At 41.5% G+C, this 12,077-nt stretch overlaps 1 protein-coding gene across 1 annotated transcript in view; it reads left to right on the top strand.

Annotated features, from left to right (window-relative positions):
- SGSM2 (small G protein signaling modulator 2) overlaps positions 1–12,077 on the top strand; it is a 77,706-nt gene that overhangs the window by 34,614 nt on the left and 31,015 nt on the right. The window contains exons 3-4 of the mRNA XM_067309947.1: positions 3,934–4,096; positions 9,854–10,015. Of these exons, the coding sequence (XP_067166048.1) occupies positions 3,934–4,096; positions 9,854–10,015 (325 nt within the window). The remainder of the gene's footprint in view (positions 1–3,933; positions 4,097–9,853; positions 10,016–12,077) is intronic.

The following is a 12,077-nucleotide window of genomic DNA, read 5'->3' on the forward strand; positions in this document are numbered from 1 at the left end:
GACTGGAGGAAGGGTAGCACAGTTGGAAGGAAACTAAAAATTTCGAGATGGTCTGTTACTGCATTAAAAAGGGGATAGGCATGGAACTAAGTATTTGTTCGGTTCCTGAGGGGAAGCCACTTAAGTATTCAAGAATGCTATTCCCTCACTGCAAAAAGTGGGGTAAATTTATACATGTTTTCTTCAACCTTTTATCTGTCTTGAGCTGTGTACATGTTTGACTATGTTTCAGTATGTGTTTATGCAGTGCTTGATACAATGGGACCTTACTCTTATACAGAAGGTAATAACCAGTATTTTTAAATTTTAAATCTATGTGTCTTCTTGAAGAACAGTTTGTCAGTGCAGTTTAAAGTGAAACTGGAGAGTAGTAAGCAGCTATCTGTGGGATCACAGAGGAAGGAGAATGGCACTTTTTTCAGAGGCAGTGGCTATGAAGTGTAAAAAAAAAAAAAGTGTAAAAGCAAGGACTAGGATGAAGAAGAGACAATGTTGTAATCTCCATTTTACAGAGCATGAATTCAGGCTATAGAATTACAGGATTTATGTTTGCTCACTCAGGTTAGTCATATCTCAATAAAAATTGTTAAAAATGAACAATCCAAAAATCCCCAAACCACCAGTATTGAACTCCACTGTTACTCTGCTGTTTTATAGGAAAACTGGGTCTTTCCATGGAAAGTCAATCTTCTCTCAGATTTTATCCAATATTACTTAGCTTAAAAACATCTGCCTTCACAGTTGAAAACAAAATAGTGGTGTGGTTATCCTGCAACACATTTTCCATTTGTTTTTTTTAGTGCTTTTTTCTACACTCTACGAGCAAGTGGTTGTGCTTTCAGAACATGCATTAGGTTAATTTGTATAGTCAGGGATATGTTAACAGGAAGCCAGAGATTTCTTTCTTTCCAGAGTGATAAGACACAAAATGTGACGTTATTAATGCGTCATAAATGCTCCTCTTAATGTTTTTGTTCATTCAGCAGGTAGTTCTTCAGTCTTACAGAACAAAGAAATAGGGCAGCAGTGCTGAAAATTAAGGGGGCATTTTTGCTAAGGCTGCTCAGTGCAAACAGATCCTGTGATTCCCCCTGACTGCTGTAGCTTCTAGACTAGCTAAAGGCAGGAGGTGTTTCTATGTGCCGCTAAGTCTTGCCTGGGACTGAGTTGGTTTCAGGGACTGAACAGGGAAGATAGGTCTGTTTCAGACGTAAGCTTTCTTGTGCCATGGGACTGGAGGCCATTTAGTACAATAAGGAGGAGGGAGTCTTCTGGAAGTGCTCAGTACCTGACAGGACTGTGCTTAAAGTGCAGCAAAATACTGCTTTCTTTCCTCTTAGCTGCCAAAAGTTAAGAGGGTTGCAATGTATATCAGAGCAGATGGAAAGCCATTTGTTACTTGTAATGATAATTTAATGTGGCAGTGTTAACTGCAGTTTACTACAGGAGTGCCTGCTATCATTAAACACAGGAGAGCATTGCTCATACACTGAGCTCAAACTCCTCTGTGAGGAGTGGCCTGCTTGAATAGATTTCAGTGAGAGCGCACACCCTGCAGACAATGTTTTGTTTTGTTTTCCTATGCATGAATAGGTCTGTTCCCCTTCATACCTTTTTAATGGACAGTGTTGACTGGATGAGTCATCTGCAATCTAGATTTAAAAACTGGTAGATGGGGAAGGCTTGTTTTTTATTTTGTTTTCATTCCAGGATACTTGTCCTATTTCTTTCTCCTGCAGCAGTTTACATGAGAACTGGTTAGATTTCTGTTGCACGGTCTTGCAAGACTGAAATAAAGCAAGTGTGCTCTTTATAGTTCGCTGTTTTGCCGATGACCATCAGAGTATGCTACAGTAAGATTTGCCAAATGAACCTCATGGGCAGATCTGCTGCAGCTGTAGATCTGACTGCAGCTCTATGCCCTCTCAGGCTGTAGTTTTATTACCTTTTCTTCTCACTTCCTAAGCCTTTTGATGTTGCTGCCCAAAGCTAGACTGATGGGCTAGACTGATGTTGGAAGGTGAGCTTATCTTATCAAGTTTTGTGACTTTATTGTCTTGTAGTGATCTCCAGTGCTTTGGGGAGTGGATTGTCTTCTCAAATATAATTATTCTGTTTCCTCTTTGTTGTCCAGTAGCCCCTACAGTTTTAGTCCAGCCGATGTCCTAATTACCTAGTCATCTTTCATATTCATAAATGATTGCAGGGTAACTTCACATCTGTCACAGGTGATGCCATCTTTTTCTGAAGACTGTCACTTTGTTCTGTAGCTGCTTATCGGGTACAAGGCCAAGAGATGTCTGAGTCGCAACCAATTCTTTAAAATATCCAGTAGCCAGTGGCATTTTTTCCTTCAAGCTGACAGGTTCCTGCTTCTTCTCCAGACTCTACATCCTACCATGTCAAGATGCAGAGTCATTTGGCACATGGGCACCTTACTCTAGAGATCTTTGTAACTGATGCAAAAACTTGAACAAGTCATTGTTCTAGGAGTTTTTCCCTGGTGCTTGGAGAATCTCCTACGATGGAACTTGGATGCCCACAACTGAACTAAAGTTAAGGTGTTTTTAAGTATTTCAAGTCAGAAAGTCTATGTGAGAGGATGGGGTGGGCCTTCAGTGCAGCTCATTTCCTAAATCTGGTGGAGTCTGCACCAAACACTTCAGAAGAACTCAAGCAGAACCAGGGAATACAGATGTGGGTTAGTATGTCCTCATCCTGACCCCTGAATTGGCTACAGATTGATTTTAATCACAAGCCGTAGCTGGAAAATAGCTGACCCCATTCTATGTATGAAATTGGTACAGGTCCAGCTGTTTGTAATTGTGTGTGAGGTGACAATCCCAGAGTAACTGAGAAAGGTGTGAATATGCAGACAGCCTGAAGCAACTGCAAGCTGTGAACTGCTCATCAGTGAAGGGTGAACTGAAATGTCCAGTGGTGACATTTAATGTCAGTGTTGTTCATCTGTTTGTTCTTCACCTGAGAGAGAGAGGGAGGAATGAGTGGGCTGATGTTAAAATCTCCTATCTCATCTGTTTTCACTGGGAAGAAAATGTGTCTTTCCCATAATCTAGGTGAGAGGAAGGCATCAGCGTTTTCCCAATACTGAGAAAAGCTTATTTTTTCAGCCAGCTGTCTTGCTGCTGTGTTTGATGCATGTTCCCTTCTATTAAAACATAATAAATCAACCAGTCTTCCCTCCTCCACCCAGTCAACTCTCAGTCCACTTTCCTCAATGAGACTTGTTTTGGAGCTCAGGAGACTAGAGGGGAAATGACCTAACTGGATTCAGATGCTTGTGGGCTATATCTGTTCTGAAGAAAATGTTGCTCTGTGTTTGATTCTTATACTCCTCTTTCTCCTTCCCCAGCCTTCTCATTTCTCCAAGTATTTTATTAGTCACTAAGTAAGTGGGGCACTCATTAATGAGAGATCTGTAGGCAACAGTACTCTTGAAGCTCTTTGTGGTTTTGTCTTGAACATGCCATTTTAAACAGTGAAATACATTATGAAAGCAACTTTAGGTCTCCTAAACTGTAGTCATGTCTGTCCTATAGGTTTCCATGTATCCCATAGTCTCATTGTATCTGAGTTCCTTCCCTAGCATGTTAACCAAAATGATAGTAATGTTTATATGTGGCTCATGCTTTTTTTTTTTTTTCCATACTCTTCCCCTTGCCAAAGGAGAATGAAATACTTCAGTCCTTTGGTTCATTTATGAACTGACTTTATCTGTAAATTTCAAAGTGCTTTGTCGCAGATTAGACACATACCTGTATTGTCTGATTTTGAGACCTGGTGTCTCTCTCTCAGTCTCTCCGTCTTCTTTGTTTCCAGACCTGATCAGTGGATGTCAGCAGGTGGCATTCAGCAAAGAGAAGACTGAAGAACAGCAGTGCCAATAACTTTATCTCCTTCCCTTTCTTGCAGGTGTTGTGGAAGCATGTCTCCTGCACATGCTGAAACGCAGGGCTGCCGGCTTCTTGCGGACTGACAAGGTAGCTGCGCTGTTCACCAAAATTGGCAAGACGTATGCAATAGCTGGAGATATATGCAAGAAAGTGCAGGAACTGCAGCAGCAGGTGGAAAGCAGGTGAGGCTGAAGTCTGTTTATCAGCAAAATTCATACAATATGTGTGCAGTATGAAGGGGATACAGAGACTGCTTGGTAAATGGACAGAGTATTTTTAGCTGAATTTTTTAAAACTTTGACTGCTTGGTGTCTGTCTGTCAGAAACTGCAAGGAAGAATAGTTCTGTGACTGATTTCATCAAGCTGACAGTTAGCAAAGGGGCAGAGGTTGTAAACTGGGTCTTTAGTGTTCTGTTTTGCTTCTTATAGTGTAAAGGATGAGGGTCTCCAGGCCATACAAAGCATCAAAAGTGAGTAATAACTGGCCATGTTGGAGTGCTGCTTGCCGAACCAGTAGCAGAAGATTTGATTTGAGGGTATTATGGTAGAAATAGTTAAATTAATGGAGACAATGAATGATAGGAGGAAGGATGAAATCAAGAGGAGGAGAACAACAGTGAGAGACTGATTATAGGAAAGCAGTTAAATACACGCTGAATTCATGTTGGAGTCAAGGATATGAGACTGTTGAAAGTCCTAAACTTCTTGCTAGCCTTGAGCAGTGCAAGTAAAAACTTCTCATGTGGTTCTGCTGACTGAATCACAGTGCGTGAGCTTGTGGGATGAGTGTCTTCTACTGTAAACTCAGTCAGGGCAGGAGCATATTTTCTTCTGTTTGGACAGAATGTAGCCCAATGTGGCTGCTAAGCCTTAAGAAGCCTTTGTACCTTGTAGGAACTTTTGGCCTCTTGATTAACTTGCTTTATCAAGGGCTTTGTCAAGTAAGTGTGACTTCACATTTGTGTTGTATTGAAGTCTTCAATTACTGACATTTGTTTAAATTAGCACTTGTATTTCTGTGTAATTTTCTAGTACTTATCTTAGACTTCATTTAATTAACATAATTTTACCTAATTTTAACAGGCAAAGACCTATTTTTGATTTTTGTTTAAATTGTGTGCCAACTGCTTTAGACTGGGACTTTATTAATGTTAGATAAATATTGTGAAGAAGGATGCTTTCTACTGAAAATTCACCAGCTTTGCCCCTCAGTTAGGAGCCCACCTGAACCCTGTTCTAAACATCAGAGACCTTTGGCTGTATCCTCTAATAAAGCAGAGCAGATGAACTTAAATTCTCTGATTTCCTTGGGAAAATGTTGTGTATTTCTCTACTATTACCAACCACTACCAACCACAAATTTTAAGTGCTGTAGAAAGTATGCAAAGCAAAGAGAGTCTATTAGGAAATACTGCAGGGGCAGACTCATGTCATTGAATGTATAAAATCGGGCAAAATCGCTGCAGCAATCTAATTATTCCTGAGGCTGTGGCTTAAGAAAGCCTCTGTTTAGGATACAATTAAACGCATTTGAATTCCTCTGATGCCAGTGTTGTCATGTGTATTTCTTGAGCTGGGATTATCGCTGCATGTGTGTGTTGCCTTGTGGGAGTCTGTCATGGCCTAATGGAAGACTAGGGACTGTGTAAATGCAGAGCAGAAATACAGACTTCAGTCAAGACTGTGCCCAACAATTGTATTTTGTCCTTGTAATCGAATACTTTTGTGACAGGGGACCTGAGTGCTGTCAAAGAAGAGGATCATTTGAGAGCATGGGTTTTCTGCAGTAGATTAGTTTGTTAGAGAGGTCAGGGTTACTCTTCTCATTACAACAAAACTGAACCTTCTTTTCTGCTATTTTAAGGGGAAAATTTGCTGGGAGAGAGGCTAAGAACGTTAGTTTTTCACTGCCAGCCCCACATAGTGAGATGGAGAGCCAAAGCAAACCTTCATTATCGTGCAGAAGTAGGAAGCTCTTGCAGTGCTCAGCTCTACAGTGTGCCTTTCCCCTGCGCCTGCATTACGTTACCTGGTGCAGGAGTATGGACCCGTCAGAAGACGCTGTCACAGGCTGAGGCAGGGCTGGCACAACGTCACCACGTGATATGCCGTAGATACGTGAAGTGGAGGAGGAGAGGATATGGGGCAGTGCCCACCAGGGCTGCCGCAGCAGGCTGTGTGTAGCCGGTAACAGCTTTTAAAATTGTGCATTTGTGACTTGTTGCTGCATGGTAGGTATTCTATATATGACAGTGTTGTCATCTTGTCTTACATAACTGATGCTGCAGGCAAAACTGGCAGGGAGGGAGGAAGGGAACACAAGCTCACGTTTCAGCTCCTTTGCTAGGCAGCAGGAAAAAGCAAAGCAGAGCACAAACGCATTTTTCTTTTTGTGGGTCACCTTTTAGAAACCGGAAAGCTCTAGACAGCACATTCAACTCCAAAAATCAGTCCCTGGTTCCAAATCTATCCAGATCATTAATTATCTCAACAGTAGCAGTCAGTAATTTGGCTTGTAACTGGATAACAATTTTTTTTTTCTTGGATCAACAATTTCTAGGGTGAATTTTATTTTGGATTCGTGATTGAATGATTCATGATTTTTTTTGATTCATGATTGAATCCAGGCTAGTACTGACCTGGTGGATGGCGGTGACCATGTTAGTAGTGTACAAATGTCTGGGTCAGGAAAGTCGGTAATTGTCTGCAAAGCAATGAATGTGTCATGAGCTGGTCCCATGACACTCTGCCACCAAAGAAGTGAAGGGAGTATTGCTCTCTGTATGAAAATATATTTTGACCACCAGTATCCAATGGATGAGAGGTAAATGTTCCCCGTGGCAGAACCTTCAGCATGGAGAAGAGCAAGAGCGTTCTCCTGAGGAGGCACAAAACTGCTCCCTGACATGATGCAAATGGCAGCTTCAACTACACGAAGTTGTGCTGTAGCGTGGCAGGAAGCATAGCATATTGGGGTCTACAAAGAGAAATACCATGCTGTGTATGTGGAAAATCAGCTTCCCACAGCATGCCTGAGACACACCATGCCATTGTCCCTCACCTCCCTTTGACAGTTCTTGTTTGTTACCTATAGTCACCCCTTGAAGATGTCCCCTTCAGGGTAGCACGCTCGTTTGGCACAGGAGTGTAAAACAAGACTACTCTTTGCTTAATAATACAAGAAATGCACAGGTGTAGGTAAAAGTATGTGCACGTGTGTGTGCGTTCCTTTACTTTAGCTTCCTCGCTACTTTTGCATAATTGGGAGCCTGGATTCATGCTCTCTGGAGATTATCTAGGCTCCTTTTCAAGCTCATGGCTTATGTTTTGACCCTTGAGTCCTTCCTTGTTTGCTGTGACCACAGTTAGTCTTGCAGCTGCAATGTCTTCACCCACTGCTATTCAAATGGATGCCTCAGATATCCATAACTTTCACCTTAGGTTTTGTGCCAACACGCTGTTATCCTGTTTTGCCTCTGGTGCTTCTCCAATTCCCTAGCCCCCTACAAACAAGTTAAAGGCATTAACTTCTGTCAAGCGTATCTGGATTTCTGTTGTCTGGACTGAATACAGCTATTACAGTTAAACTGCTCTCTCTGTTGTATCTGGTCTCCAAGAAACAAATGTACAGCCTTGTCAGTAAGCAGTGGGCTTCAAGTGATGCAGCAGTTTTTGTGGCAACAGCTTTTAGCCCTTGCAATGAACATTTTTGTTATAAATCAATTTCCCAGATTATCTCTCTGATTAACAGATGAGTTGCACTGACTTTCCTTTGCCTACATTTTTTGCACCAGGCATGGATGAAAGGACAATTCTGCAGCGTGTGCAACTTCTTTGTACAAGGTTAGTTTTGACTTGTATCTGTTAAAGAAAATCAGAAAATGCAAGAGACGGAAAGTGGTTACGTATGTAAGAGCCTGACTGATAATTTTTAGAATAGATATGGAATTTACTGGAGAATTTTGAGAATGCAATTTTTATAGCTTACAGCCTTAAATCCTACAAGTTGAGGATTACTCTGTGGGTGCACCCACATTAGCAATTTAGTCTGCAGAAGGGTTTCTTCTTGTGTGAATTCGCCTTGCTTCTATGCTCATAGTTTTGCAGTGTGTGTTCAAGTGCACCACACACACATCTGAAGTATTTTCCCTTCTGGTGGAACCAAGGTTGACATTACACACTGGGGTGTCATTCAAGGCTGCCCTACCCTCTCCAGCTGGCAACACAGATGAAAGGTCCTCTGGCAGGTAGTACTCTGTGCATGTGTAGTGCATGCCTAGAATTAGGGTGAACATCATGGCTGGTGAAGATACAATGTGGAATATGGCACCAGAACCACAGCTGATCACAGCAAATTGAACCCTGTTTCTCTCTTCGTACCACGTAGTTGGTGTGCCCTGCAGTTTGAGTTTGCAGCTGTAAGGGCTTCCATGGTATTTTTTGTTCTGTGGCCTAGTGCTGGTAAGAAGCTTCCCATGGCATTTGCACCTTGCAGTCAGCTATCGTAAGGAAAGCAGCATGTCTGTCACATCTGAATTCTTCAGATTCTGTCCAGCCTGAAAAGTATTCAGTATGCTACCAGGACACTGAGAAAATGCCTTAGCCATTTCACTGCTGTAGGCAGGGAAGAGAGGCTCCCGTGAACAGATTTCATTGGACTCACTGGGGTCAAGTAGATTTGCTTGGCAGCAGATAACTCCAAAGAAACATGGTTCAGAGACCACATGGTTCAGAGACCACCTTGCTGAACAGTCCCTGCATTCTTGTTTACAGCCGCACTTGGCAAGTAATTCTGATTTTTATAGCCAGCTTACCATCCTGTCACTAAAAGGCAATGTTGAGCTCCCCATTTCTGAAATGGGCCTATTACTGTGCTGGCTTATACTGTAGGAACAGGCAGGGGGTCTTGGCTGTATGGAAGCCCCCAGCTGGCTTTGGATGCTCAATTAGTATAGTTTTAGTTTCTCAGCTTGATACTGCTTGTCTCTTAGCTGTCTTGTTTTCATCCTGTAGGTGGTAAGAGACAGGATTTCACTGCCAAGTACTAGCGCAGAATGTGCTATAGATATACATGGTGCTTTATAGAGAGAATCAAGAGATGGGCTTGGTCCCAAGGACTGCCTGATGATCATGTAACAGGAGCTCCCTGGAACAGCTCTGCCTGTGTTATCTCAAATTCTACTCCGTGCTTCTGGTCTCAGTGGAAATATCTCATGCTGGAGCAGCTGTGTTCCCCCCGAGACTGTGGCTAGTTTCAGCTCAAAGATACAAGAGAAAGCTGGGAGATGAGAATCTTACCATCCTCCCTGCAGATTTCCCAGCTAAGAGTGAAGCTTTATTTGATAAGAAGCAAACTTCAGCTCCTCCAGGGGAACTTATTTTCTGTCTTTGCAGAAAACTTTGCATTTTCCTGTGTTTTTATTCTTTTGGGGGCCCATAGTCTGAGATGGATTTTCTGCCTATTCATTTCAGTCTAGTAGATGGGAGTTTGGGAGGAGCTCAGATGTTGGGCTTTTCCTAAAGTTCCAAAAGTGACAAGATATTTTTGGCCACCTTAGTAGGTGACTACCTAACCTGAGATACCTAATATATGCCTATTCTTTTGTTTGCTTGTTTGCTTGTTTTTGAGATGGATAGCATCTGTCTGTGAATTAGATGGTCTTTACAGATGTACTTGATTCATAATCCGGAACTGAGCCATTCTAAATCATTAGTTAGAGCCATGATTTTCAGAAAATCTCTGATGATGGACTAAAACTCAGATGTCTTGGTGGTGGTGAGTGCTACAGTGAGTAATATAGTTAGCTAGTATACAGTTATACTTTTGTCACATACATGTTGTGTATTCCAACACCTCTCCACACAGTCTTTCACTGGAGGGGTTCCTGTGAGAAGAGAGTCTGAACTCTGACAGCTTTCACTTTGTCTCCTTTTTTAGGAAAAATCAGCCAAATGGGCAAGAATCCCTCAAGAGGCAGGGATCAACCACAAGCAAAACACCTGCCCTGACACCTCAAGCTATCAAACACATATGGGTTCGAACAGCCTTGATTGAGAAAGTCCTCGACAAAATTGTGCAGTATATTGTTGATAACTGCAGGTAAGGAAAGAGTCAAGAGCACAGAGAATTGTTGGACCGAAGTGTTCAGGTTTCTGCAACAAGGAGTTTCATCAAAAGTTGTTTGCAAACTTAAGTGATACTGAATAGATCTGGTAGGAGGAGAAACAGACAGTCATTTACAAAAAAAAAATTGTACATCTGTTTTGAATCATTGAGAGTGTTTCAGACTTACAAAAAGTGTTAACAGCTGAACTGCTTTCCAGAAATCAGCTAAAAAGGAAAAATTACCTTGCAGTTTATTAAAGCCTTTTCTTAACTTATTTTTTCTAAAGTAGGCAAAATATTGAACAATGCTACCATAACAGGTAATGCATTCAGGAGCATGTGAAGCCCTGAACCTTTACACTCACTTAGACACTTAATTCCACTTGGTTTCGGTAGATATTAGGTGCCTACATTCTAATGGGACAGAAACTTAGTCTTCTAATAGATCATGAGTACTTAATTCACTTACATTCACTTGAAAACAATTCTTTGGAACTATAGCATGTCAGGAAAGAAGGTGCTCCTTGTAGCTGAAAGGAGGGGAAAAGGAGGTTAGAACAGGAAGAGCTAATGAATGTAAACCTTCGGGTTGTGCAGAAAGGTTCTTTGACTCCTGTTTCCTTTTTAGAAAATAAAAGCTTTGTGTAAAGCGATTCTTCCCTTGCAAGAGCAGAGAAGAGTTTCAGTGCTTTATGGATATAATCCCCAGGGACTCTCTAACAGGAAAAGAAGTCCTTTCTATTCTATTGTCCCTTCCTACTGTCCAGTGTTAGTTTTGTTTTCCCAAGAGGTTCTTCTTAACTACCCTTTGTGCCTTTCTGCCTTCTCGTAAGTGATAAAGAAGAATTAGGGGGCACACTGGGGACAATTTCCCATAAGAAGGGAAAGGTAGAAATCCTGAAGTTTGGTTTGGGCTGGTCACAGAAAAGTACTTTTTTACCCACTGACATTGCAGCTTACTTCCAGTGCTGCAAGTGGTTCTCCTCTTATAAGTTGTTCTGCACCAGGGGACACATTTTGGCTGTGCAAAGCCCATGGGTCTGAACAGGGAAGAGAGTTCAAGCAGAGGAGCTTATTCTTGCAGTATTTTCTAAGTTTGCCATATTGTTTTCCTTGTCATCAGCTTTATTTTCATGATCTGTCTTGCAATTAAAAAAGAAAAGAGAATGGAAGAAGAGTCTTTGTGGTGTTCAGAGAAAACTGTTCCTCTGGGATATCTAGCCCCAACTTGTTTAAAGAGCTGTGTGCAGAAGAGACAGTAAGAAGGATGGCTGTGTCCAATAGATATAGTTAATGAAGGCGTTTCAGCCCAGTGTATCACTATATCTTCTCATACATGGATACAAGGATTTTAAAATTTCTTTTTCCACATAATTCAGCTGGAGATGTGACAAGAGAGTTAGGTCTCAATTACTATGCATTCATTACTATGAATTACTATGCATTCATTTCTATGTATTATAGATGTTCATTTCACTGGCTTCTCCATTCATGCAAATGAGTTGGGGCCAGGTCCTTAATTGTAGTTGTCTGATTTTGAGAACCTGACTTCCACTGAATAAAACGTACCTTTTTCAAATGGCTTGTTCTCATGCATCTTTGTGACATTACTGCTTCAATGCTCCATGTTTAAGTCCTTCAGCCCTTCTGTTCTTTAGGAAGATGGTTTAGAGTTTGAGCCCCATCTAGTGGAAGAGACAGCAGAGGATAATGACAGTTCAAGAAATTTGAGTGTTTGATTTTTCACTCTGTGGTTTTTGTAAGTCAGCTTTGCCTGCTGTGATGGGAAGGCTTTGAGGTCGTAACAAGAACTATTATTTGTTGTATTTCATTGTTTTTGACAGTGTTTCAAGAATATTCCGCACAAATGGAAGAGATGTTTAAAAACGTGTGGATCTCTTGGTCTCTGTAGAAAACTGGCAAAATTGCTTGTAGAGATTTATTATTTGTCTCCATATTGCATTAGTGCCCAAAGCCCCAAATCAAATATAGTGGGTAAACACATTTAGCAAAAGGCAAGCTCCTGCCTCTGAAGAGCTCGGTGTCAAAAATAGAT

This window comes from Apteryx mantelli, chromosome 22, assembly GCF_036417845.1.
Source record: "Apteryx mantelli isolate bAptMan1 chromosome 22, bAptMan1.hap1, whole genome shotgun sequence".
Lineage (NCBI taxonomy): Eukaryota > Metazoa > Chordata > Aves > Apterygiformes > Apterygidae > Apteryx > Apteryx mantelli.